The sequence below is a fragment of the Piliocolobus tephrosceles genome, chromosome 11, assembly GCF_002776525.5.
Source record: "Piliocolobus tephrosceles isolate RC106 chromosome 11, ASM277652v3, whole genome shotgun sequence".
Classification (NCBI taxonomy): domain Eukaryota; kingdom Metazoa; phylum Chordata; class Mammalia; order Primates; family Cercopithecidae; genus Piliocolobus; species Piliocolobus tephrosceles.
Genome location: NC_045444.1, coordinates 18,159,541 through 18,183,076, shown reverse-complemented (window position 1 = coordinate 18,183,076; position 23,536 = coordinate 18,159,541). Strand labels below are relative to the sequence as shown.

The window sequence follows — 23,536 nt, the reverse complement described above, 5'->3', positions numbered from 1 at the left end:
ATTAACTTGGCCTTATCAAGCATTATAAAAAGTGAATTTTTAAAGCAGAAAAAGTATTGGAAAACAATTCTGGATATTTCTCTAGAGACAATATCTTCATTTAAAATATAGAATGGTAAAAAAGAAAATCAAAGGGCAATCAATACACAATAGCAAAAAGAAGACCAAAACAAAAAAAAATCAAAACTCACAAAATTCAGTATGCTTAACACCTGAAACATTTACAATATCCAAATGACCAGAAAGGTATGGACTCTTAGATTATCTTCCATTCTTGAGCCTTAAACTATTTTCATCTTTAAAAATGCCACATGTAACCTTCTGGTGTGATACACAATGAATTGCCACTGTCCCAGCAGTGGCAGCATCTTTAAATGGGCACATTAGAGATGCACCAGCCAGGTTCTAAATCCTGCCTCAGACTGCCACCATTTTGGGCAGATTACACATCATCTCCTACCCTGATACTCTATTAAGTTGAGATAACTCTTCTGCAGGTTTGCTCTGAGGAAAGAACTAATAAAGTATTTTAAAGTTATTATTTGTGCCTGGTACACAGCGATCTCTCAATAAGCAGTGGCTTTTTTTTTTCTCTATTTTATGAACACTCTACAAATCTAATACATTTAGCACACAGGGTTGCATGCAGACTACATACTGCATTCCAGAGAGCACCATTCATTTAGGCCAGGGGTTGGCAAACTTTTTCTGTGAAAAGCCAGATAGAAAGTATTTTCAACTTTGTGGGCCATATGGTCTCCTTTACAACTACTAAATCCTGCAGTTGTAGCATGAAAGCAGCCACAGACAATAAGTAAACATATGGGAAAGTTTTGTGTTCTAATAAAACTTTATTTATAAATTCAGGTAGTGGACTAGATTTGGCCCATGGGCCACAGTTTATTGACCCCTGACACAGGCTATGTAAATGTGGCCCAATAAAGTTGAACAGTATGGCAGCTAAAAGTTCCAGCACTAGAATTGTTGAGATAAATCTGGAGAACCATCCACCAAGGATTATGGAAAGCTGCAGTCTCCCATTTGGGGGAAATGTTAAAACCTCTAAATATTTTCCACTTATAAAAGCTCATGAGGTCTCTGGATCTGAAAGAGGAAACAAAGATAAGGCGATTTGCTGAGGATCTCAGCATCAATTCTGTCAGCAGTGGGCTTAATTCCAGCCTCCTGAGCCCCGGCCCTACATTTCTTCACTAGGGCTCACGGTCCGAAGCCTGGAATTCCTCAGTCTGTGGCCAGTTTACACTCTCAACTCTAATTGCTAGCCAGTCACAGATTTCTCAGAGAGCCTACTGCAGCGATGTATCCTTACACCACAGAGAAAGAACCCAGTTGCCAGGGGAAGCTGTATCATTCTCCTGTTAAGAACAGGACCCAGTTTAGGGTAAGCCTCATAAATAACCATGAAGACCAATGACAACTTCACAGTGGGATTCTGAAGCCTCAAAGCCACACACTCACATTCTCCAAACTGAGAACAGTTTCTGTAAAAAAGATACTACATTCCTCAACAATGGCTTTAAATGTGAATAGAGATAGGCACCTACAGACAAGAAGTTGAACCCTATAAACTGTGCTCCCACTTCATGACTGAAACTCCAAACCCTACCCCAAATGTGTGATCCTTCTGTTAAATCTTGATTTTATTTAGCTCCTTCTTTGATGAATGACTAGAACCTACTCCCCATTTGGTGCCTCTAACATAATTTTCAAGGCTCCTTAGTTTTGGTTAAAAACTTATGGAATAAAGGCACATACAGACCCTTTTAAAACCATTTGCCAAAACCACATTTTGTTAATTATAGCAACAGCCAATAATTACTGAGCACTTACCATGTGCCAACCCTCCATAGACACTTTCTCATGTGGCCCCATAAGCTAGTTTCTGCTGTACAGATGAGAGAACTGAGACTTAACCTCTCTCAATGACTTCACTACAGTTGCACCACTGTGGAACTCAGACGTGAACCCCAGCAGCCTGAGTCGGTAGTGCGCACACAGGTCTGATCACATGTTGAACCAATGTGTTAACACATCCAGACCTTTCCGTGGTTCCAACACTGCTCTCTCAAAAATCCAGTTTGAGCCTAGCAGAAACATAAATGACAGATGATACAGTAAAAGGTCCTTTTAAGGAGTTTTTTTTTGTTTGTTTGGTTTTGGTTTTAATAGGCCACCTTCTGTATTAGAATTAAAAGGGCCCAACAGTGGTTCTTAAACACACCTGGGAAGAATATGTCCTGGGCTGTTGTACAGACTGATCCTTCTGGCTGCTAGCCAGAGAGCCCCAGGCCTCCCTCCCTCAGTAATATGGGTCTCTGCTCAGTCTCTCTCCTTCAGAGAGGCTTTCTTGACAAGCTCCAAACCTGAAACAGCACCCGCTTCCTTCGCTAATTCCTTACCCTACTTTGCTGTTCCTCAAGCATTTTTCACCAGATGTGTTTATGTATTTGTTTACTACCTGCCTTCATGGCTAGAGTGTAATCTCCAGAAAGAAGAGACTTGGTTTTGCTCATCACTATCTCCAGTGTCTAGACAGTGCCTGGCACAGAACAGGCACTTGCCATATCTGTTAGTAAAGAAACAAATCAGTCAATCTCTGGGTGGTAGAATAACAGCTGCTTTGTATTTTCATCTTTTTGCTTAGCTGTAATTTCCAGATTTTCAGCAGAGCATCCCTCCTTGTACTATAGAAGCACTATTTTTCAAGCGTTTCCTTTTGAAAACAAAGCACTATTATTCAGTTATACACATCAACTCAAAGGTAGAGATGATGGCTGTATGGTCACTGGTAGCCTGGAGGCATGAAAACCCATGCTAAATTAATCCCCAGGTGCCTGGTTTGACAGCGCTGTATACCTAAGCCCGGCATGGCACACACTCCTGCCCAACTCAGGAGCTTTCCTGGCCAACTCAGTTGCTAATAATGGCCTTCTTCCCTCAGGGAAAACCATCCTTCGCCATGTGGCATAGCCACAGGCTAAAAGCCACCTTCTTAATCCTCACTGCATTCCTGGGTGGTACAGGGAAGGCAGTTTATCTTCATCACCATGTCATTCATGTCTGACTAGAGGCCAGAAGCGAAAGGAGAAAACCTGAACTCACAACCATCTCCAGGAGACACCCATCTGCCTCCCCAGAGTTAGGATTCTGTGAACCACTGATGAGAAATGACTGGCACTTCTGCCAAGAGGTTCACTGTATTTCAACATCAGATACCATCAGATACAGCTTCTACTAATCTTCTCTTTGCCTCGACCCAACTGCACCCTGAAATAAAGTCTTAAATATTTACTTTGTTCTTCTGCAAATCTTGCTATAACTTGTACTGTTCACATTAACCACACTTAATGAAAGCAATTATCAAGAAGGTTCTATTAACACAGAGTTTAGACAGGTTAATGGCTGTCTTCCCTTGAGAGCTGAGCACTCCTGCACAGGAGTTTCCCTCCCTAGTTTGGAGTGGGAAGGTACAGTAAAGGGTCAGGCAGCTTCTAGATCTGCTTAAGTTTGCTGTGACAAGTAGCACAGGAGCCATACAACTTCTGCCTTGTGACAGGAGAAAATTGCTTCTGTGCCAGTTGCTGTATGTCATTGCTATCCCTATCCTGAGATGGTTATAGAGTTTGAAGGTCATTTCCAAGGCCAAAAGGTCAGGCAAAGCCAACAGGTTCTCTTGGACTGGGGTGAAAGCAGCTACAAGTTGAGGGTCAAAAAAGATAGGAGCACAGCCAATACACTCAGTCATTCTCCTCCAGTAGATGGTAAACTCAACATTCCCAAAAGGAGCCCTAGTTTCCTACCCAGCTGCATTTCCACAGCCTGACACAGACCTGGCATCATGCAGTCAGCGTAGGTTGGATAAAAGATACATCAGTGTTTGCCACGTTATGTCTGTGACTACTCCTTTCTAACAGGGTATTAATCACAGAGGGCAAGGTCAGTAGGTAGGTCACAGGAAGAAGATGTTGGACCAGGATCTCAATATGCATCATCTCATTGCATCCTCACCATGAGGACAGTGTTGGTGTCACTATCACCATTGCACAGAGCATAAATTGGAGGCTCAGCAATGGTAAACATAATAAAATGTTAACAGCAAGTATGCAAGCGGACCCAGAGTTCTGCTCAAAAATGTCTGATGCCAAAGACCAGGTTCAGGCTGTGACTGCCAAGTAGCTTCTGGACAGCCCTTTCACAAGGTCTGGTTTTCTGTATAAAATGCAACATTGGGAATGGGTAGTTTACATGCCCATCAAGCACTGACAATCTGCTACATGCCTGGCCCAGGAGTGAAAACCTGAGTTGGACACTTAACAAGCGTAAGAACCAATAGCCAAAACTTACTGAGCTCTTATTTTGTGCCCAGCAGCTTGAGTGTGTTCCATGTGTAAACTCATACTCCTAGCAACAATACCATGGCACAGGTTCTTATTCTCATTTTATCAATGAGGAAACTAACTGGGTTTATCCAAGGGTCCCATAATCCTATGGCTGCTGTTTAATTAAGTCCCCCAGTGGGGGAAAACATTAGCACAAGTCCTTCACTGGATGTCTACTTGTCTCTGGTTCAAGAGCCCATCTCCAGCTGCACCAAGGTAAAGGGAAGTTTCCACAATAAACGTTGACTAGAAAACCTCTCCAACAAACTTCAAGACAGCTTAAAACCAGCTAAGAGTGCAGCTGTCCAATTCTGACAATACAAATTAAAATGCAGTTTATAATCCCAGACACGTCATCCTCGGCTGGCTCTGTCTACGCCATGGGCCCTCCCCTTGACATAAGTGGATTTGGGGTTCGTGATCCCACACGTGAGACTTGCTGAACGTTCAAGGGTAAAATAAGGACAGAAAAAGGAGGCTGTGAAATGAAGATGATTTCTGCTGTCCTGAACTGTAGGGCAGTTCAGCGCTTCTTAGTCACATCCCTAATTGAATCCCTCTTTCTGTCCTTTCTAAACCCAAAGAATTTCAAACCATCTTCACCCCGCATTGCTTTCTCTCTTCTTTTTCTGGGATGTAAGCGAGAAGGGAAAAACAAAAACTAGCAACTGATTTTTATTTAGGCTGCCTAATTTTAGAAGCTGTGGATATGCAAAGCCAAAAGCACAGCTTAAAGGAAAATCTCTCAAAACCCCAGAAATCTTCAAACCTACAAAACCTTTTCAAAAACAGAGTCAGATACCTGTCTTTCATGTCTCACCAAATCAGCTTTATTCCAAGTATTTTTCTAAATTTTAAAATGTCAGGCTCTACAGTGAGTTTGTTGAAATACTTGTCAGTGAAAACAGGTAAAGGATGAAACAGCACAGACAAGGGACTATCTAAGAAAGCATATGCTATGCTGTAGCTGTGGAATGTCTATTGAATCAATACCATATGTAAGCTGATATCACAACTGTATACACATACCTCATTAAGCCAAATTAAGCAAGTGGGATCTGTCGCCTTCTGATAAAAACAAACAAGTCTAATTTCAGCGTGTCCCATCACCAGTACAAAGAACAACCCTGAGCAGAGGCACTTTTAAGGTCTCCAGGACAACTCTGCAGTGTATGTTACTGAGTTCCCCCATCAAGTGGCTGGGGAGGAACAGTATTCCCGATAGGGATATAGATAGCCTCACTTTTTGAAATGAAACAAGCCATGTATTCCTTGAAGGGTCAGTAATTAGTCTAACAGAACTAGAAGTTCTGGGTCCCTGTTTCTTTTCTGCAAGAACTATTCCTTCAGAGCAACCTCTCAGGGAGTGGAGGTGGCCTGAATTTTTTAAATCCTACTTATATTTTTATAATTAGCCATGAAGAAACACAAAATAAGTTCTTATTATGGAATCTCAGTTTTCAAAAGTGAAGTGAAGCAAAGGCTTTTCCGGTCTTAACAATTTAACAGTAAACTTTCCAGGTGCTTCTGAGAATTCCAAAAGGATTCAGGGAGCTGTCAAAGCACAGGAGTGGCAGAAATGGTGATCTAGAAGTGAAAGCATGGTCATCAGTGTCATGGCAAAGGTTCCAGGACACAGTGGCTGGCCAGCAGGAGTGTATTCAGGAAAGGGAGGAGTGTAAACAGCTGGACATTTATTGATAAAACCTGTGATTTGCCAGACTCCAAGCTCAGCACTGAACTGAAAAGAAAAACGTAAGATCCCACCCATGCCTTTGAGGAGCTTACAGACTGGCTGTGAAGACAAGCAAAGAGTGGAAAAGTCCAAGGACACACATGGTATGAATACAAGGCAAGGACACCACAAACCTCTGGGGTGTGAGGGGCATCAAGCAAGTCTTAGGGAGACAGAGCTTCAGATGAGACTTGAAAAAGATGATAAAGAAGAGTCAGCCAGAACAACAGAAGCATGCCAGGCTGTGGACAAATACATGTTAAGTGTGTAAGAGCATGAATAAACTGCAGGCAGGGGTTTGGGCTCGTTCCAAGTGGGGTTGAGGCACATGCGGCCACAGTAGTGCTTAAAATGGAGGCAGAAAGTTAGCAGACCTGAGGCTTTGCCCGTCAAACACTCGAGGAGAGAAAAGCTTGAGTCAGGTTTAGGATAGCTTCAGAAAGCCAAACCATGACATGACCAGGGTCTCTAGTAGCCATACGCATTTTATCTGCTCGTCTGGAATCTCTTCAGGGACTCCTCTCCTATACCATTAATTCCCAGGGGTGACCCATATGACCCAGGCCTAGCCAATCAGGATGGAACACGATACTGGTCACTCTGACTGGATCATAAATAGGCATAGAGGCCAGGCCAAACCAATCATAACCCTGCTCTAGAGAGTTGCCAAAACCTCCTGGAAAGTAGCACAGTCGTCTGGGACTGAAAACTAAAACCTAGAGCCTCCTTGGGACTATCCATCTCTGCCCCCACCAAGCAAAGATGGCCTAAGAATGAAGGTAAAATAAAAGACACAACATATTAACACAGCCTTGAAGGACAGCATCACTTCTGAACTATATTTTCTTTCTTTTTGTTTTTTTTTTTTTTGAGACGGAGTCTCACTCTGTCGCCCAGGCTGGAGTGCAGTGGCCGGATCTCAGCTCACTGCAAGCTCCGCCTCCCAGGTTTACGCCATTCTCCTGCCTCAGCCTCCCGAGTAGCTGGGACTACAGGCGCCCGCCACCTTGCCTGGCTAGTTTTTTGTATTTTTTAGTAGAGACGGGGTTTCACCTTGTTAGCCAGGATGGTCTCGATCTCCTGACCTCGTGATCCGCCCGTCTCGGCCTCCCAGTATTTTCTTCTTAATGATAAAAAGCAAAACCCTCTTCACAACACAAAGTGAAAACTATACCAACAATGACAAGAATTTTCGGCAAACACACCAAAAGAATGGCTTCTGACAATATCCAATACCTGAGAGGACACAGCTGAGGTTCCTGAAGATGGTTCCCATGTCTGAATCTCTCACAGCATCCTACAAACTTTTAAATGACATGAGCTCCAAGTTCCCTTTTAGTTTAAGTTAATATAAGCTAGGTGGTTGGCCTCTTGCAACCAAGAGATTATTGACAAAACATGAATTTTGTGATGAGTCAAATATTGACAACAGAGGCACAAAAAGATCAATTTGGGAACTTCAAATTTACAGTGTTCCAGTGAAATATTATATACAAAATTATTTCCTAATCTATAAATCTATATATACAAAATTATTTTCTAAATCTATATAAAAATATATAAATTATTTCCTAATCTAGTGGTGATATCCAAATAAGTAGTCACTACAGTGTTCCATTTTTATGCCAATATTCCAAATATGTAACTTTTAAACTGTAATTAGCAAATGCTCATACAGTACTGACTTTATGCCAGGCATGTTTCTAAGTACATTATCGGTCTCACCTAATCTTCCTGACGTGGTTTGGCTCTGTGTCCCTACCCAAATCGCATCTCGAATTTTAATCCCATGTCAGAGGAGGGAGTTGGTGGGAGGTGAATGGATTATGGGGGCAGTTTCCCTCATGCTATTTTCATGGTAGTGAGTTCTCGGGACAGCAGATGATTTTAAAGTGTGACACTTCCTTGCTGTCTTGTTCACTCTCTCCTGTTGCCATGTAGGACGTGCTTCCTTCCCCTTCCACTATGATTTAAGTTTCCTGACGCCTCCCCAGTCACGTGGAACTCTGTCAGTAAAACCTCCTTTCTTTATAAATTACCCACTCTCGGGTAGTATCTTTATAGCAGTATGAAAATGGACTAATATACCTCCTAACAATACTGTGAAATGGGCACTACTATTATTTCTCCCATTTTAGAAATGGGGAAACTCAGCCAGAGGAAGGTTAAGAAACTTACCCAAAGTCACACTGCTATGAAGTGGTGGAGCGAGTGTTTGAACCAGGCCAGTCTGGTTCCACAGATGCTGCCTTTCATTGTCCCTCATCTCCTCAACACTAGCACCAAAGTTTCAACTGCCTTTAAGCCGATATTCTGAAACAAATGGCTTGCGGCTACAGTCCTCATGGAACCTTGCCTCTCTGCTGGGTTGTTTCCTCAATAATGAGTCACCCAGTTATCCTTCAAGCTACACCCTTGGAAATCATTATGACAACTTCTCCCTTGCCCTTTCCCACAGTCTGTCCGTGTCCCCATCACACCAGCTTCACCCTAACATGGGTCTCAAATTTTCCTTCTCCCCGGGCCGTAGGAACATGTCTAATCCAGGGCATTCTCCTCCTAACTGGAGATTAACTGCAGTCTCTCTCACCCTTCATATGCATCTCACTCCACATGGCCAGTAATTATTCTCTGGAAATACAGACCTCACACCTATTCATCCTCCCACTTTAAACCTCTCATCAACTGTCACCACCCAGGGAACAAAATAGAAACTCCTTCATTTAACACTGAAAATGCTTCACAAATCCCAATTAACTCTCTAGTCTCATTGTCTTCAATATTGCTCCAAGTATGCTGTGAAGGGTGTTTTCTGATGTAAAGTAGATCTTTGGGGACCTGTCTTGTCTTCTTTAACTTATTTAATTTACTCTCTTATATCTTGATAATTATATACTTTGCTTAAAATAACAAAGAATTTCTTCTAAAACGTTCTGCAATTTAAACGCATTCTCTAAGACTGCTTTGTATCATCGTTATCTGGAATTAGTGGCCCTTTCATGAGAAGAAATAATTACCTTCTATAGAAGCAGAAGTAAAATGCACATTGCCAAAAGCACACTGTGGGCCAGGAAAGGAGTTCCTTAAGGTCAAGATCCTAAAATAGTCTTCTGGGAGTTTCCAAAATCTCTTTCCTTGGAGGCCTCCAAGACCAGTGGCAAAGCTAAATGAGGTGGAGGTTAGGGGGCAGGGGGAGCAGGGCTTGTGAACAGCCTTGCTAGCAAAAGTGAAAGGAACTTTAGGTCTCAGCTGGCCTATCAGGAAACTTCAGTGTCTCAGGCATCTTTCTGCACTAACCATAGGTGAAACTATCTGCTGGCACCAGATTCTAACAGTATCTCATAGATCAGAATTTCACAAACCTGCCACAATTGACATTTGGGGCTGGATACTTTTTTTTTTTTTTTTTTTTTTTTGAGACGGAGTCCCACTCTGTCGCCCAGGCTGGAGTGCAGTGGCCGGATCTCAGCTCACTGCAAGCTCCGCCTCCCGGGTTTACGCCATTCTCCTGCCTCAGCCTCCCGAGTAGCTGGGACTACAGGCGCCCGCCACCTCGCCCGGCTAGTTTTTTTGTATTTTTTAGTAGAGACGGGGTTTCACCGTGTTAGCCAGGATAGTCTCGATCTCCTGACCTCGTGATCTGCCCGTCTCGGCCTCCCAAAGTGCTGGGATTACAGGCTTGAGCCACCGCGCCCGGCCAGGGGCTGGATACTTCTATTGTGGGCGATGTCTTATATATTGTAGGATGCTTTTTACAGCATCTCTGGCCTTCATTTATTAGAAGTAAATAGGCCGGTCACAGCAACTCATGCCTGTAATCCCAGCACTTTGGAAGGCTGAGGCAGGAGGATCGTTTGAGCCTAGGAGCCCAACCAGCCTGGGCAACATAGCAAGACCCCATTCTCTATGAAAAATAAGAAAAAAGAATTAGCCAGGCATGATGGCACATTGCCTGTAGTCCCAGCTACTCGGAAGGTTGAGGTGGCAGGGGGTGGGGACATGGAAGGTCGAGGTTGCAGAGAGCTATGATGGTGCCACTGCATTCTGGCCCGAGCGACAGAGTGAGACATTGTTTCAAAAAAAAAGAAAGAAAGAAAATAGCACCTCTTCATTTGTGACAACCAAAATGTCTCCCAACATTGCCATGTGTCCCCTGGGTGCAAAATCACCCACAGCTGTTAATCACTGCTATAGATACACTTCCTCAAAGATCAGCATCACTTCTGAACTATGTTTTTCTTCTTCTAAATAAAAATCAAAATATCCTTGACTACACAAAGTGAAAACCATACCAACAAAGACAAGTATTTTTCTGTAAAGATACCAAAAGAACAGCTTCTGACAAGGGTCCACACATTTATTGTTACCACTGCAAATAACAAAACAGAAAATGACAGGTAAATAGACAGAACATATCTGCTTCTTGCTCAACTTAATAGGAAAGCACCTGCAATCTCATCTCTGTCCCATCTCTCAGTAGCATCTGGGATCTCACTGACATGTCAATATCTGACCCTGGGAAAGTCATCTGCTGAGCTACTGCCCAGGGTTGGAGCTGGGACACTTCAGGTGCTACTTCAACACAAACTGATAACACAGGTACACATACAAGGAAACAGCACGGGTGCAACTAAATTTCAAGGTCCATTAGCAGCACAAAGGGGGAAAACTGCACTTCCAAATGCAAGCCCTAGAACTCAGCAGGGACATTTTTCATTTTCAACTTTCAAATGGTAATAATAATAATAATAATAATAATAATGGTTGCTGTTTTTAAGAACAGCTTCCAAATCCAAACACATTGCACTTCAACCCCAAATACTGGAAAGTGTTCCATATTGCTACTGACTTTGGAAAAAATGCGGGGTTGCGGGAAGTTCAATTTGGACTAAATACCAGGAAACAGTCGCTTGAGTTATACCTGTACCTTTGATTTTGTGATTCTGCTTCCCAAGTGACCTTGCAATTATTAAGTCATCACAACACTACGTGGATGCTATCATTATGGTTTTGGCTTTTAGGGAACAGTCAACACTGACCAGTTATTCAGCTGACGTTGGATGACAACTCAATATTGAGAGTATAAATAAATGTGTACACATGCACATTTATTAGAGGCTGCACAATGTTGTTGTCCTCTAAAATATCACAATCTAGAATTGTAACTATCACATCCTATGAAGCCTCCACATTCCAGAACCATCAATGGGAAGTTCAGTCCTGACCAACAAAAAAGGCAGTCCCACTCTTAGGTGGTGTCTGCTAAGGTCTGAGAACTATGGAAATGAAATACCAACTCCAACTTCCAGGCAAATCACCACAAATGTAAATGGAGAAGACGAACCGTAAGAAACTCCTCTGAGTGATGAAACCAAATGCTGTTCCCTCCAATAGAAACCAATCCATGTGAGCAATATTTACTGAATTATCCTCAACAGGTAAGGCTACAATCAAGACACTATGGGCAGAACAAAGATAAATCAGATACTGTCTCAGTCCTTAGAAGGCAAGCATTTTCATTATCAGATATGTACACTTTTTACCTTTTCCCCATTTCAGGTAGATGGCAAAGAACCACAGATCCAATCCTATTCACTCCACTTCCTCATTTAAGATCACAAAACTGAAGACAGAATGGGTCTTTCTCAAATCCAAAGCAGCATTCTAAAAGTGAGAATTTTGACGAAGGCCTTTCAAACCCTTTCAGAAAGTAAATATGGAGAAATTTATTTACTGTGTGATTGGTGGAAGGGTGGGTGTCCGGAGCCATAAGGCCCCGAATTAGCCGACCTCTGTTCCCTGATCTCCGCAAAGCGGAGACAAGATGGCACATTTCCGGGCTCTTCATTAACAACATTTCCTGCGCCGCCTAAAGCTTTTCCGGCGCGCGCCTAAAACCTTTCCGGCTTGCGTGCAAACATTTTCGCGCCCAGGAAGATACGCAGCCTACCGCGCAGGCGCGATCCAAATTACAAACCCACGGCGCATGCGCAATTGTAATTTGAGCGAACCCAGCCCCCCCGTTACTGCCCTGGCCCAACCTCTTCCCCTGCCAGCCTATATAAGGCATTGCACTGCCACCATTAAACGAGACTTGATCAGGCTATTTTGTCTTGTCTCCATTTCTCGTGTTTTCTTGTCTCCTCCATTTCCACTCCCCCTTTCAGGGTCTGTTCGACTGTCCTGCAGGTCGGGACACCTGGCGCCTAGACAGGGACCTGGACACGGGGGAAGAAGTGAGGAAGAAGGCACTAAAGTCGGCCGAAAGTGAAAGTGGAAGAAACTCCTCTGGACGCCGCGGGAGCCTGCCGCGTCAGAACCAGAGGTGAGTAACAGTGCCTGATTACGGGACAAGAATTAAGCCAACATCAGATTTATGTAGGGCAATTAAAAGAGACTTTAAAAACACGAGGAATAAAGGTTAAAAGTAATGATTTGTTTAGATTTTTTGATTTTGTAAAGGATACCTGCCCTTGGTTTCCGCAAGAGGGGACCATTGACATAAAGAGATGGCGTAGGGTGGGAGACTGTTTTCAAGATTATTATAGTACTTTTGGACCAGAGAAGGTTCCGGTAACAGCCTTTTCTTATTGGAACTTAATCAAGGATATAATAGATAAAAAAGAAAAAGATCCTGAGGTAATGGCAGCAGTTGCTCAGACTGAGGAAATATTAAGAGGCAGTTCCTAAACCGACCTCGAAAAACCCACACCTAGTAAAGAAATAGACTTGATATCACTACAGAGCAACGAAGAGAACGCTGGGGCCCCCTCGATAACAAATATAGAAACATCAAATAAGAAAAAGGCCAGAAAGTACCCAGTTTTAGCTACAGCTAATGAAAACAAAAGTAAAAATAACCTTAACCCTTCAGAAGTAGACTGGGATAATTTAGAGGAAGGGGCAGCAAAATATAATTCTGACTGGCCACAAACTTTTACTTATCCCCCTCTCTATAATAAGGCTTCTGCCCCCGCAGTTATGGCGGTAATAGACCCAAAAGAGGAGCTTAGAGAAAAGATTGCACAACTTGAAGAGCAAATAAAGCTCGAAGAACTACATCAGTCTTTAATCACTAGATTGCAGAAATTAAGGACAGGAAGTGAGAGCGTTCAATACCCTAAAGGAATAGAGAAACACGCTCATCCTCAGAGACCCGGACAGCATGTCCCAAAAGGAAGGTCGCTTGGTAGTAGGGATAGGGAGGACTCCTCTCCTCGAGATGTTTTTCCAGTAACTGAAACTACAGATGCGCAGGGCCGAGCCTGGAGACACCACAATGGGTTTGAATTTACTGTAATAAAAGAACTAAAAACTGCTGTCTCGCAATACGGAGCTACTGCCCCGTACACCCTGGCCATAGTCGAATCTGTGGCCGAAAATTGGCTCACTCCCATAGATTGGAATACCTTAGTTAGAGCAGTTCTTTCCGGAGGCGACCATCTGATTTGGAAGTCAGAATTTTATGAAAATTGTAGAGATATGGCCAAGAGAAACCAACAAGCCGGAAATGGTTGGGATTCTGATATGCTAACTGGCTCGGGTAACTACACAGAAACCGATGCTCAGATGCAGTACGATCCCGGACTGTTTTCTCAAATCCAAACAGCGGCTACCAAAGCCTGGAGAAAACTCCCTGTTAAAGGGGATCCAGGAGCCTCGCTCACGGGGGTCAAACAGGGGCCTGATGAGCCCTTTGCAGACTTTGTACATAGACTTTTAACCACAGCCAGCAGAATATTTGGAAATGCCGAGGCAGGGGTGGATTATGTAAAACAGCTAGCTTACGAAAACGCTAACCCGGCTTGTCAGGCAGCAATCAGACCTTATAGAAAGAAAACAGACTTAACAGGCTACATTCGCCTCTGTTCAGACATTGGGCCCTCATATCAACAGGGCTTGGCTATGGCTGCTGCCTTTAGTGGACAAACCGTAAAAGACTTCCTCGCTAGTAGAAATAAGAATAGCAAGGGGTCCTTCAAGTGTGGAAAAATGGGACACTTCAATATGGATTGTAAGGGAGAGCTAGCTAAGACCTTAGAGGCAAAAGCTCCAGGCCTCTGCCCTAGGTGTAAAAGAGGAAAACATTGGTCCAACGAATGTAAATCTAAAATTGACAATCAAGGAAATCCCCTAACACCTCAACAGGGAAACGGATTGAGGGGCCGGCCTCAGGCCCCGAAACAAGCTTATGGTGCGGTCAGTTTTATACCAACCAACAACAATCCGTTTCACAACTTAGCAGAGCAACCCCAGGAAGCACAGGATTGGACCTCTGTTCCACCTCCCACACAGTATTAACCCCTGAAATGGGACCCCAGGCCTTGAGTGCTGGGATATATGGACCCCTACCCTCAAACATGTTTGGATTAATCCTAGGGAGAAGCAGTGCCACTATAAAAGGCCTACAGGTCTTTCCGGGAATAATTGATAGTGATTATACAGGAGAAATCAAAATTATGGCTAAGGCCATTAACAACATCATCACCATTCCTCAGGGAAATAGAATAGCACAGTTGCTCCTGTTACCATTGCTAAAAACAGCTAACAAGGTTCAATCGCCTTCGAGAGGAGGAGGAGGATTCGGATCCTCAGACATCTACTGGGTACAGCCCATTACTAATCAAAAACCCTCTCTCACCTTATGGCTAGACGGAAAGTTGTTTACAGGACTAATAGACACAGGGGCCGATGTAACAATTATTAAACAGCAAGATTGGCCCGCCAGTTGGCCCACTTCAGAGACCTTAACAAATTTACGAGGAATCGGGCAAAGTAATAACCCTAGACAAAGTTCCAAATATCTCGCCTGGAGAGATCAAGAAAGTAATTCTGGTCTCATTAAGCCATTTGTTATCCCTGATTTGCCTGTTAACCTTTGGGGTAGAGATCTTCTCTCCCAAATGAAGGTCATGATGTGTAGCCCAAGTGACATAGTCACTGCACAAATGTTAGCTCAGGGCTACCACCCTGGAAAAGGGTTAGGAAAAAAGGAAGATGGCATTCTACAACCAATCCCAGCCTTAGGACAATTAGATAAAAAGGGGTTTGGAAATTTTTAACCGTGGCCATTGACATGCCTGCACCCCAAAAAGGTGCTGACCCAATCACTTGGAAGTCAGATGAACCCATCTGGGTGTGATCAATGGCCACTAACCAATGAGAAGCTTGCTGCTGCCCAACAGTTAGTGCAGGAACAATTAGAGGTAGGACACATTACAGAAAGCAACTCTCCTTGGAACACCCCCATATTTGTCATAAAAAAGAAATCCGGAAAGTGGAGACCTACAAGATTTAAGAGCAGTAAATGCTACTATGGTCCTTATGGGCGCCTTACAGCCAGGGCTACCTTCTCCAGTTGCAATCCCTCAAAGATATTTTAAAATTATCATAGACCTTAAGGATTGCTTTTTTACAATTCCCCTTCATTCTACTGACCAAAAACGATTCGCCTTTAGCTTACCATCTATAAATTTTAGAGAACCAATGAAACGATACCAATGGAAAGTGTTACCTCAAGGTATGGCCAACAGTCCCACCTTGTGTCAAAAATATGTGGCTACAGCCATACACTCAGTTAGAGAGACATGGAAACAAATGTATATTATACACTATATGGATGACATTCTTATAGCAGGACAAGTAGGAGAACAAGTTTTGCAGTGTTTTGCTCAACTCAAACAAAAACTAACCACAGCGGGGTTACAAATAGCTCCAGAAAAAATACAACTACAAGACCCTTACGCATATTTAGGTTTACAAATAAATGGACCTAAAATTACTAATCAAAAGGCAGTTACCCGCAAAGATAAGTTACAAACCCTCAATGATTTCCAAAAGCTCCTTGGAGACATAAATTGGCTTCGACCCTACTTAAAACTCACCACGGGAGACTTAAAACCTTTATTCGACACCCTGAGAGGTGACCCCAACCCTAAGTCCCTTAGGTCGTTATCAAAAGAAGCTCTTTTATCACTTAATAAAATAGAGGCGGCCATTGCTGAGCAATTTGTTACTAACATAAACTATTCACAGCCATTAACCTTTTTAATTTTTAACACAACACTAACACCTACTGGTTTATTCTGGCAAAATAACCCTATTATGTGGGTCCATTTGCCTTCATCACCCAAAAAGGTATTACTCCCCTATTATGATGCCATAGCAGATTTAATTATTCTAGGGAGAGATAATAGCAAAAAATATTTTGGAACCCTCTACAATCATACAACCTTATTCTTTTTTTTTTTTTGAGACGGAGTCTCACTCTGTCACCCAGGCAGGAGTGCAGTGGCCGGATCTCAGCTCACTGCAAGCTCCGCCTCCCGGGTTCACACCATTCTCCTGCCTCAGCCTCCCGAGTAGTTGGGACTACAGGCGCCGCCACCTCGCCCGGCTAGTTTTTTGTATTTTTAGTAGAGACGGGGTTTCACCGTGTTAGCCAGGATGGTCTCGATCTCTTGACCTCATGATCCACCCGTCTCGGCCTCCCATAGTGCTGGGATTACAGGCTTGAGCCACCGCACCCGGCCCATACAACCTTATTCTAAGACACAAATCCATTGGTTAATGCGAAACACTGAAACGTGGCCAATTGCTTGCGCCTCTTATGCCGGTAACTTAGATAACCATTACCCGCCAAATAAGCTTATCCAATTTTGTAAGCTACATGCTTTTGTCTTTCCTCATGTCATCAGTAAAACACCTTTAGACAATGCCTTACTAGTTTTCACTTATGGGTCATCTACAGGAACTGCTACATATACTTTTGCTGATACCACTGTTAAATTCAAAACTAGTCATACCTCGGCTCAGTTAGTAGAATTGCAGGCCCTAATCGCGGTTCTGCCAGGCTTCCCTGATCAGGCTCTTAATATTTATACCGATAGTGCATACTTAGCTCATTCAATACCTTTACTTGAGACTGTAGCACAATCAAACATGTGTCAGACACAGCCAAGTTATTTTTACAATGCCAACTATTAATACATGACAGAACAACACCCTTTTTTCTTGGACACATCAGGGCTCACTCAGGACTGCCAGGACCTCTATCTCAGGGCAATCAAATGGCTGACTTAGCAACTAAAAAAATAGCTATAACTACAAATACAAACCTAGCCCAAGCACAGGCTACTCATGCTTTACACCATCTTAATGCTCAAACTTTGAGACTGATGTTTAAAATAACTAGAGAACAAGCAAGACAAATAGTTAAACAATGTCATACCTGTATAACACATTTACCAGTCCCTCATTTAGGAATTAACCCAAGAAGACTAGTTCCCAATATGATCTGGCAAATGGATGTCACTCACTATTTAGAATTTGCCAATTTAAAATATATCCATGTATGTACAGATACATTTAGTGGATTTATACTAGCCATCCTACAGACAGGAGAAGCTACCAAACATGTCATAGCTCATTTACTACACTGTTTTTCCATAATTGGAAAACCTAAACAAATAAAAACAGATAATGGTCCTGGCTATACATCCAAAGCCTTCCAAGACTTCTGTCTTAAATTACAAATAAAACACATTACTGGAATTCCCTATAACCCTCAAGGACAAGGAATAGTTGAAAGAGCACACCTATACTTAAAAACCACCATTGACAAAATAAAAAAGGGAGAATGGTACCCTACTAAGGGCACCCCTAGAAATATCCTTAATCACGCACTTTTTATTTTAGATTTTTTAAATTTGGATAACCTGAACAGATCAGCAGCCGATCGATTTTGGCATTCTGAATCAAAAAAAAACAATTTGCCATGGTTATGTGGAAAGACCCATTAGACAACACATGGCATGGTCCAGACCCAGTGTTAATCTGGGGAAGAGGCTCAGTTTGTGTTTTTTCCCAAACTCATGATGCAGCCAGATGGCTGCCAGAGCGACTGGTGAGACAGGTACCTAACACTAGCCAATCCAGGGAGTAATTTTCTCCCTGAGAGTACTTTTTTCCTCTATTGCAGAGATGAACTCCAACTACAAGCCCTTCTGGACCATGGTGCTGATTTGCCAAGTATTCCAGGTTTATGCCGGCTTCGGTAATCCCCATGAGGCCCGTGCATATATACGACGACGATACGGAGAAGTGCTGTTTCTATGCCAACAAATCCGGGATCGTCAGAGATAAAATTAGGCGTCTACAAGAAGACCTAGAGAAACGACGAAAAGAAATAACCGATAACCCGTTTTGGACTGGGTTCCATGGACTCCTTCTCTATCTTATGCCATTCTTGGGCCCCCTGCTTTGCCTATTGCTCTTACTCTCTGTAGGACCTCTGGTCTTCAATAAGCTCATGACATTCCTTAAGCAACAAGTCGAGGCTATCCAAGCAAAACCTATACAGGTCCATTATCATCGCCTAGAACAAGAAGATCACGGTGGTTCATACTCACACCCATTATGACCACCTTCCCTATGTGCTGAACTGGACAGCCAATGACGGGTAAGAGCATCATCTCTCACTAACCTAAGACAGGAGGGCCGTCATAAGCTACTGCCTAATCCCATGACGGGTACCAGTGATGAGATGTATTACTCCAACCTAAGACAGGCGCAGTTCCCGAGGGATAATCTTCTAGCCACTATTATATATTAAAAAAGGGGGGACCTGTCCGGAGCCATGAGGCCCGTAATTAGCTGACCTCTGCTGCCTGATGTCCACAAAGCGGAGACAAGATGGCACATTTCCGGGTTCTTCATTAACATTTCCCGTGCGCGCCTAAAGCTTTTCCCGCGCGCCTAAAACCTTTCCCGCGCAAACATTTTTGCGTCCAGGAAGATACGCAGCCTACTGCGCAGGCGCGATCGCGCGCCTGGGAAAATTACAAATCGACGGCGCATGTGCAATTGTAGTTTGAGAGAACCCAGCCCCCCGTTACCGCCCTGGCCCAACCTCTTCCCCTGCCAGCCTATATAAGGCATTGCACTGCCACCATTAAACGAGACTTGATCAGGCTATTTGTCTTGTCTCCATTTCTCGTGTTTTCTTGTCTCCTCCATTCCCACTCCCCCTTTCAGGGTCCGTTCGACTGTCGGGACAGGTGGGGATTTTAAAAATCCACTTTTTCATTCCTTTGAGGCCCCTTTCTCTCCAACAAGACAGAGCTCAAAAATCCAGTTCAGTCTGATTTCTTGATTTTAATAAAGTTCATTTCCAACTAAATTTCTCTAGGGGCAAATTTACTTTCACATTAAAAAAATCTCTCGGTGATAAATTTGTGAAGATAAGCCATACTGGATAAAAGCTACACAGAACACAGCTAGAGACAGAAAATGACACACACACACACACACAGCTATCCCTTTAAAGAAAATACATTTAAATTTAGGGAATCCTTCTTCAATTGCTATGGTACCCAATTTAGAGACAGTTTATAGCCAACCAGAAGATATATCAGCAAGCAATAAGACACAACAATAAGCAATCAGAAACATCAGTGAGCAATAAGACACCAGAGTCAGCAGTAAAGACACACCAGGGAGAACATTTCTGCGCAATTACCACATGTCTCCATTCAGGAAGGGAGAGAGAAAAACTTCACTTAGTGAGGATTGGAACTCCATAAAACTGAACTCCCACAACTCAGGAGCCATTCTTGGGTTGAAAGAGGGGACTGAAGACACCAGCATGGTCGTGGATCAGAGAGAGGGCAGAAAAGCAAGGAAGGGCTGCCCATAAATGAGAACTATTCACTTAAGTCTTCGTCCTTCTTTCTGGTACTCTATAGACATGGCAAATCATTTTCTAAAAATATGTGGTTGACTGACAAGATACAAAGGACTACCCACCTTCTGGGTGAAATGAAGAAGGCTGCCCAGCATATCTATACCCACTCTGAACAAGACAGTGTCTATGAAAGGGATGCCTCTGCAAGCATGCATGCATGCGTGCACACACACACACACACACACACACACACACACGGACCAGCTTTTACAAACATCAGCCTGAGAGCAGACCCTGAGACAGAGAAATCACTTGATGAGACAGATGATTAAATCTAGGAAACTGGCAGCTCTCTTCTAGGTAAGAAAATGGTAGCACCTTTTTACAGACGCATGCCTTTCTGATAATTTACAAATGGAAGGAGAGATAGAGCTAACACTCAGAATCTCTTCTCTACCAGCACTAGCAGATCTTAAGCTGAGCTCAGGGGACTTCAGTACCAACAGTTATCCATTCCCAAGCACTTAAACTCAACAAAACCTGTGAAAACACTTCTCAGAGGTGCTAAGAAGATTAAGTAAAATCATGTACACTGGAGGGTCAGGAAGAGGAACTTGTATTTACTGGACAGCTACTAAATGTTAGTTTCCTCTCCTTCCCTGCCTCCCAATTTTTTTCTGAGTCACCCCTACTTTACAGCAACTATGGTTTTTGTTGTTTTATGCATGTGTATTCTTTTCCTAATTACCCAGTAAAAATCATGATGGTATGGACTATGTCCCACACATACCTGAAAGATGCAAAGATATGCGAATGAGGTTATTCATTAAATGTGTAACTCTAAATTTGCTCCGATTTCCCAAAAAGGAAAACAAAAAACAAAAAACACAACACTCTGGTTCTTTAAATTATTATTAAAAACACAGCACCAGTGGCACATTTAGAGGAGTCCCACTCAGAGCCATTGGCTTAGAAAACATGATACTTGTTAAGCGGTAAACTAGCTCAATACATATGGCTGGTATATTTCCAAATTTCATTTGAAAGAAGTAGTCACCAAGTCCTTCCCATTTCCTTCTTGGAGGTGTACCCACTACCCTGTGCTCTGCAGCTTAAAGCCCAGGTAGCAGTCTCTGTGAGCCTTGCAACAAACAGGACAGTCAGAGGCAGCAAGATCCCACCTTGGGGGAAAGAATGACAGGAGATGTGTTCATAGGGGCCCACAAGCCACAGGACTTCAGAAGCAGTGGGGAACAGCAAAGTTAAAGGCAGAACGCCCCATTCCATCTCCAGAAATATGACACCAAACAGTGATGAAACCAGATAGAGCCTTTCCAGTAGCGTTTTCTACTGGGTACAAGGGTGGCAAGTGGAGACTGAAGGGGCATGGTTCCAGTTATTAATAAGCAGCTAAACACAGTGGGAGGTTCTCTTGTCTAATTACAGAAGCTGTTGGAAACTGCAAGGAAGACAGGATTTATGGCCTAGATGACACTGCCTCTGTGTTGTAATTAAAAGTTATATAACTTTGGTTGGATACTTTGAATTATTAGAAATATATTTTGCAATTTAAAATTTGCTAAAGGGCAAAGAACATTAAAAAAGGTAATAACAATCAGCCTGCATAATGTAAAACAATTAAATGTTTTGACACTGCGAGGTGGGAAAGGAAAAGAATCTCTCCCACTTAAGTGTGTGAATTTTTACAAGCAAAAGGGAAAGGGAAATAAATAAGCTTAAAGTATATGAAACAAGATTTTTTTAAAAGCAGCAACTTATGTCAAAAGTAACCTAGTTACTTACTTTATCTATTAACCAGAGTTTGGCTACCACCCACCAAAAGTATAGATAGCTTGTTCACAACCATTCACCCAAACCACTGAATCCTAATCTTCAGGCTCTTCACTTTGTCCTGGTTCCCCAGAAAATCGTGGTCACCCTAACAAGAGCAGTCCTGGCTCAAGCACAAAGACCCAGGGGCTGACCTCAGAGCAGTGTGATGGTGGGGGACTTGGAGGGAGGGTTCTAATGTGAGTTGTAGGCAACAACATGCTGCGTATAATCTGGGTGTTGTTTTTAGTCAATTTTCCTTCTCTCATCTAATATTCCAGTTTCCAGAAGGGGCAAAACCAAATGCCTTCCAGTGGGAACCGCATGGTGGTGTACATGAGTGGCTACAGAATCTGCCTAGGGTTAGGCAGGGACCGTTTATCTCCTAAAAGCCATTTCCATAATTTCTATTTCTCCATATATACATAGGAGGCATTTACTGCAATGGTGGCTTTTTTTTTTTTTTTTTTAAACAACAGGGAGGAGAGAACCTATCATATGTAACAGACTTTCAAAATTGTCTGATGGGAGTACGGAGGAGGAACGAACTCTAAAAGGCCTGAGCTTCTCAAATAACCTCTATATTTCATTTAATCCATGCTATGAATCTTCTCTTTACAAGTGAATTCCAGGAGCTCATTAAGAGCAAATGTGTCACAGAAACCTCCAAATATTATGCATCATGATAAAACTATAAAAAGCATTTTAATATCTGCTATTAAAAAATAAATTTAGACTTCTCTTTACAATGGCCATGCCAAGTTTATAGAATTTATATTATGCAGGTTCCAGTAAGAACCACTGCTCTCCTTTATTCTCTTCTTGGTCCAAAGCAGGGTGTGACTCCATATCAGGGCAGAGAATTGTTATTTTTACCTGCCACATTAATTTTCTCAAGTGCAACCAAGCTGGGAACAGCTGTGGTGGAGTTGGTTGAGTTTGTTCCGGTGCCATTGACAACAAGATTGTCCACCTTCGACTCCAACTTGCCAATGCGCTGCAAAATGTTATCTAATAACACAGCAAGGGTTTTCTTCAGATCTGTAAAAGAAAGTGCAGACAATTTAAAAATTCTGTGGCCTGTGCATATCTGTATCTGTCTGACTTGCTCTCTCTTCATCATGGAGAATAAAACTTCTCAAATGCTTCTGAAGTGGTACAAAAGATCTGTTAAACCACATCTGAAAGATGACAAGGGCCATCTTCATCTGGCCCAGATCCTACTAAACACATCAGTCTGTTGCAGAATGCAAGCCTAACAATAAGTGACATGGTATAACTATTTCCAGCTACTTGGTCAACAGGGAAAACTCCTTGTTAGCATCCTGCTATAGCACTACATTGAATTCCTCCTTACAGCACCATAGTTTCTCATACAAAGCATGACACCTCAAGGGTGCAGCAAGATCCCAAAGTAGCCTCTGGATCAAGTTCGTTATTTTTCGTGTTGCATACTCTAGCATGTCCCAGTTTTTAAAAAAGTGTTCAATTCTGTTAGTTACATACACTAACACTTCATAAAAGCTATAACTCCAGATTTTCAGGTCTGCTACATAACCCAGAATTGACTATAATCAGATTTAGGAAATATTTAAAATAAAGATTAGAGCCATTCATTTGCTCACAAATATTTATTAAGCTACTACTATGTGCCACATATTATTCTAGATGCTGGGGATATACTCTCATGGTTCTTACATTTAAGAGTTGGTTCCCTTTCTCACACATCTGATTACACATTAAAGAGTACTGCACTTCCCTCTGGATAAATTACAGGAACTCCACCCCTATGGATGCATTTACTATTTGTAGACAAGATATTCAAAGAAAAAAAAAAAGATAAGCTTAGACTCTCTCCTCTAAAAATTCATAATCACAGAAAGATAT

The 23,536-nt window shown here is 42.6% G+C and overlaps 1 protein-coding gene across 8 annotated transcripts in view; it reads right to left on the bottom strand.

Annotated features, from left to right (window-relative positions):
* Positions 1-23,536, bottom strand: part of MGAT5 (alpha-1,6-mannosylglycoprotein 6-beta-N-acetylglucosaminyltransferase) — a 340,494-nt gene that overhangs the window by 170,830 nt on the left and 146,128 nt on the right. For all 8 annotated transcript variants that reach the window (XM_023193752.1, XM_023193751.1, XM_023193756.1 and 5 more), the window contains exon 3: positions 22,526-22,690. In XM_023193752.1, coding sequence (XP_023049520.1) covers positions 22,526-22,690 — 165 coding nt within the window. The remainder of the gene's footprint in view (positions 1-22,525; positions 22,691-23,536) is intronic.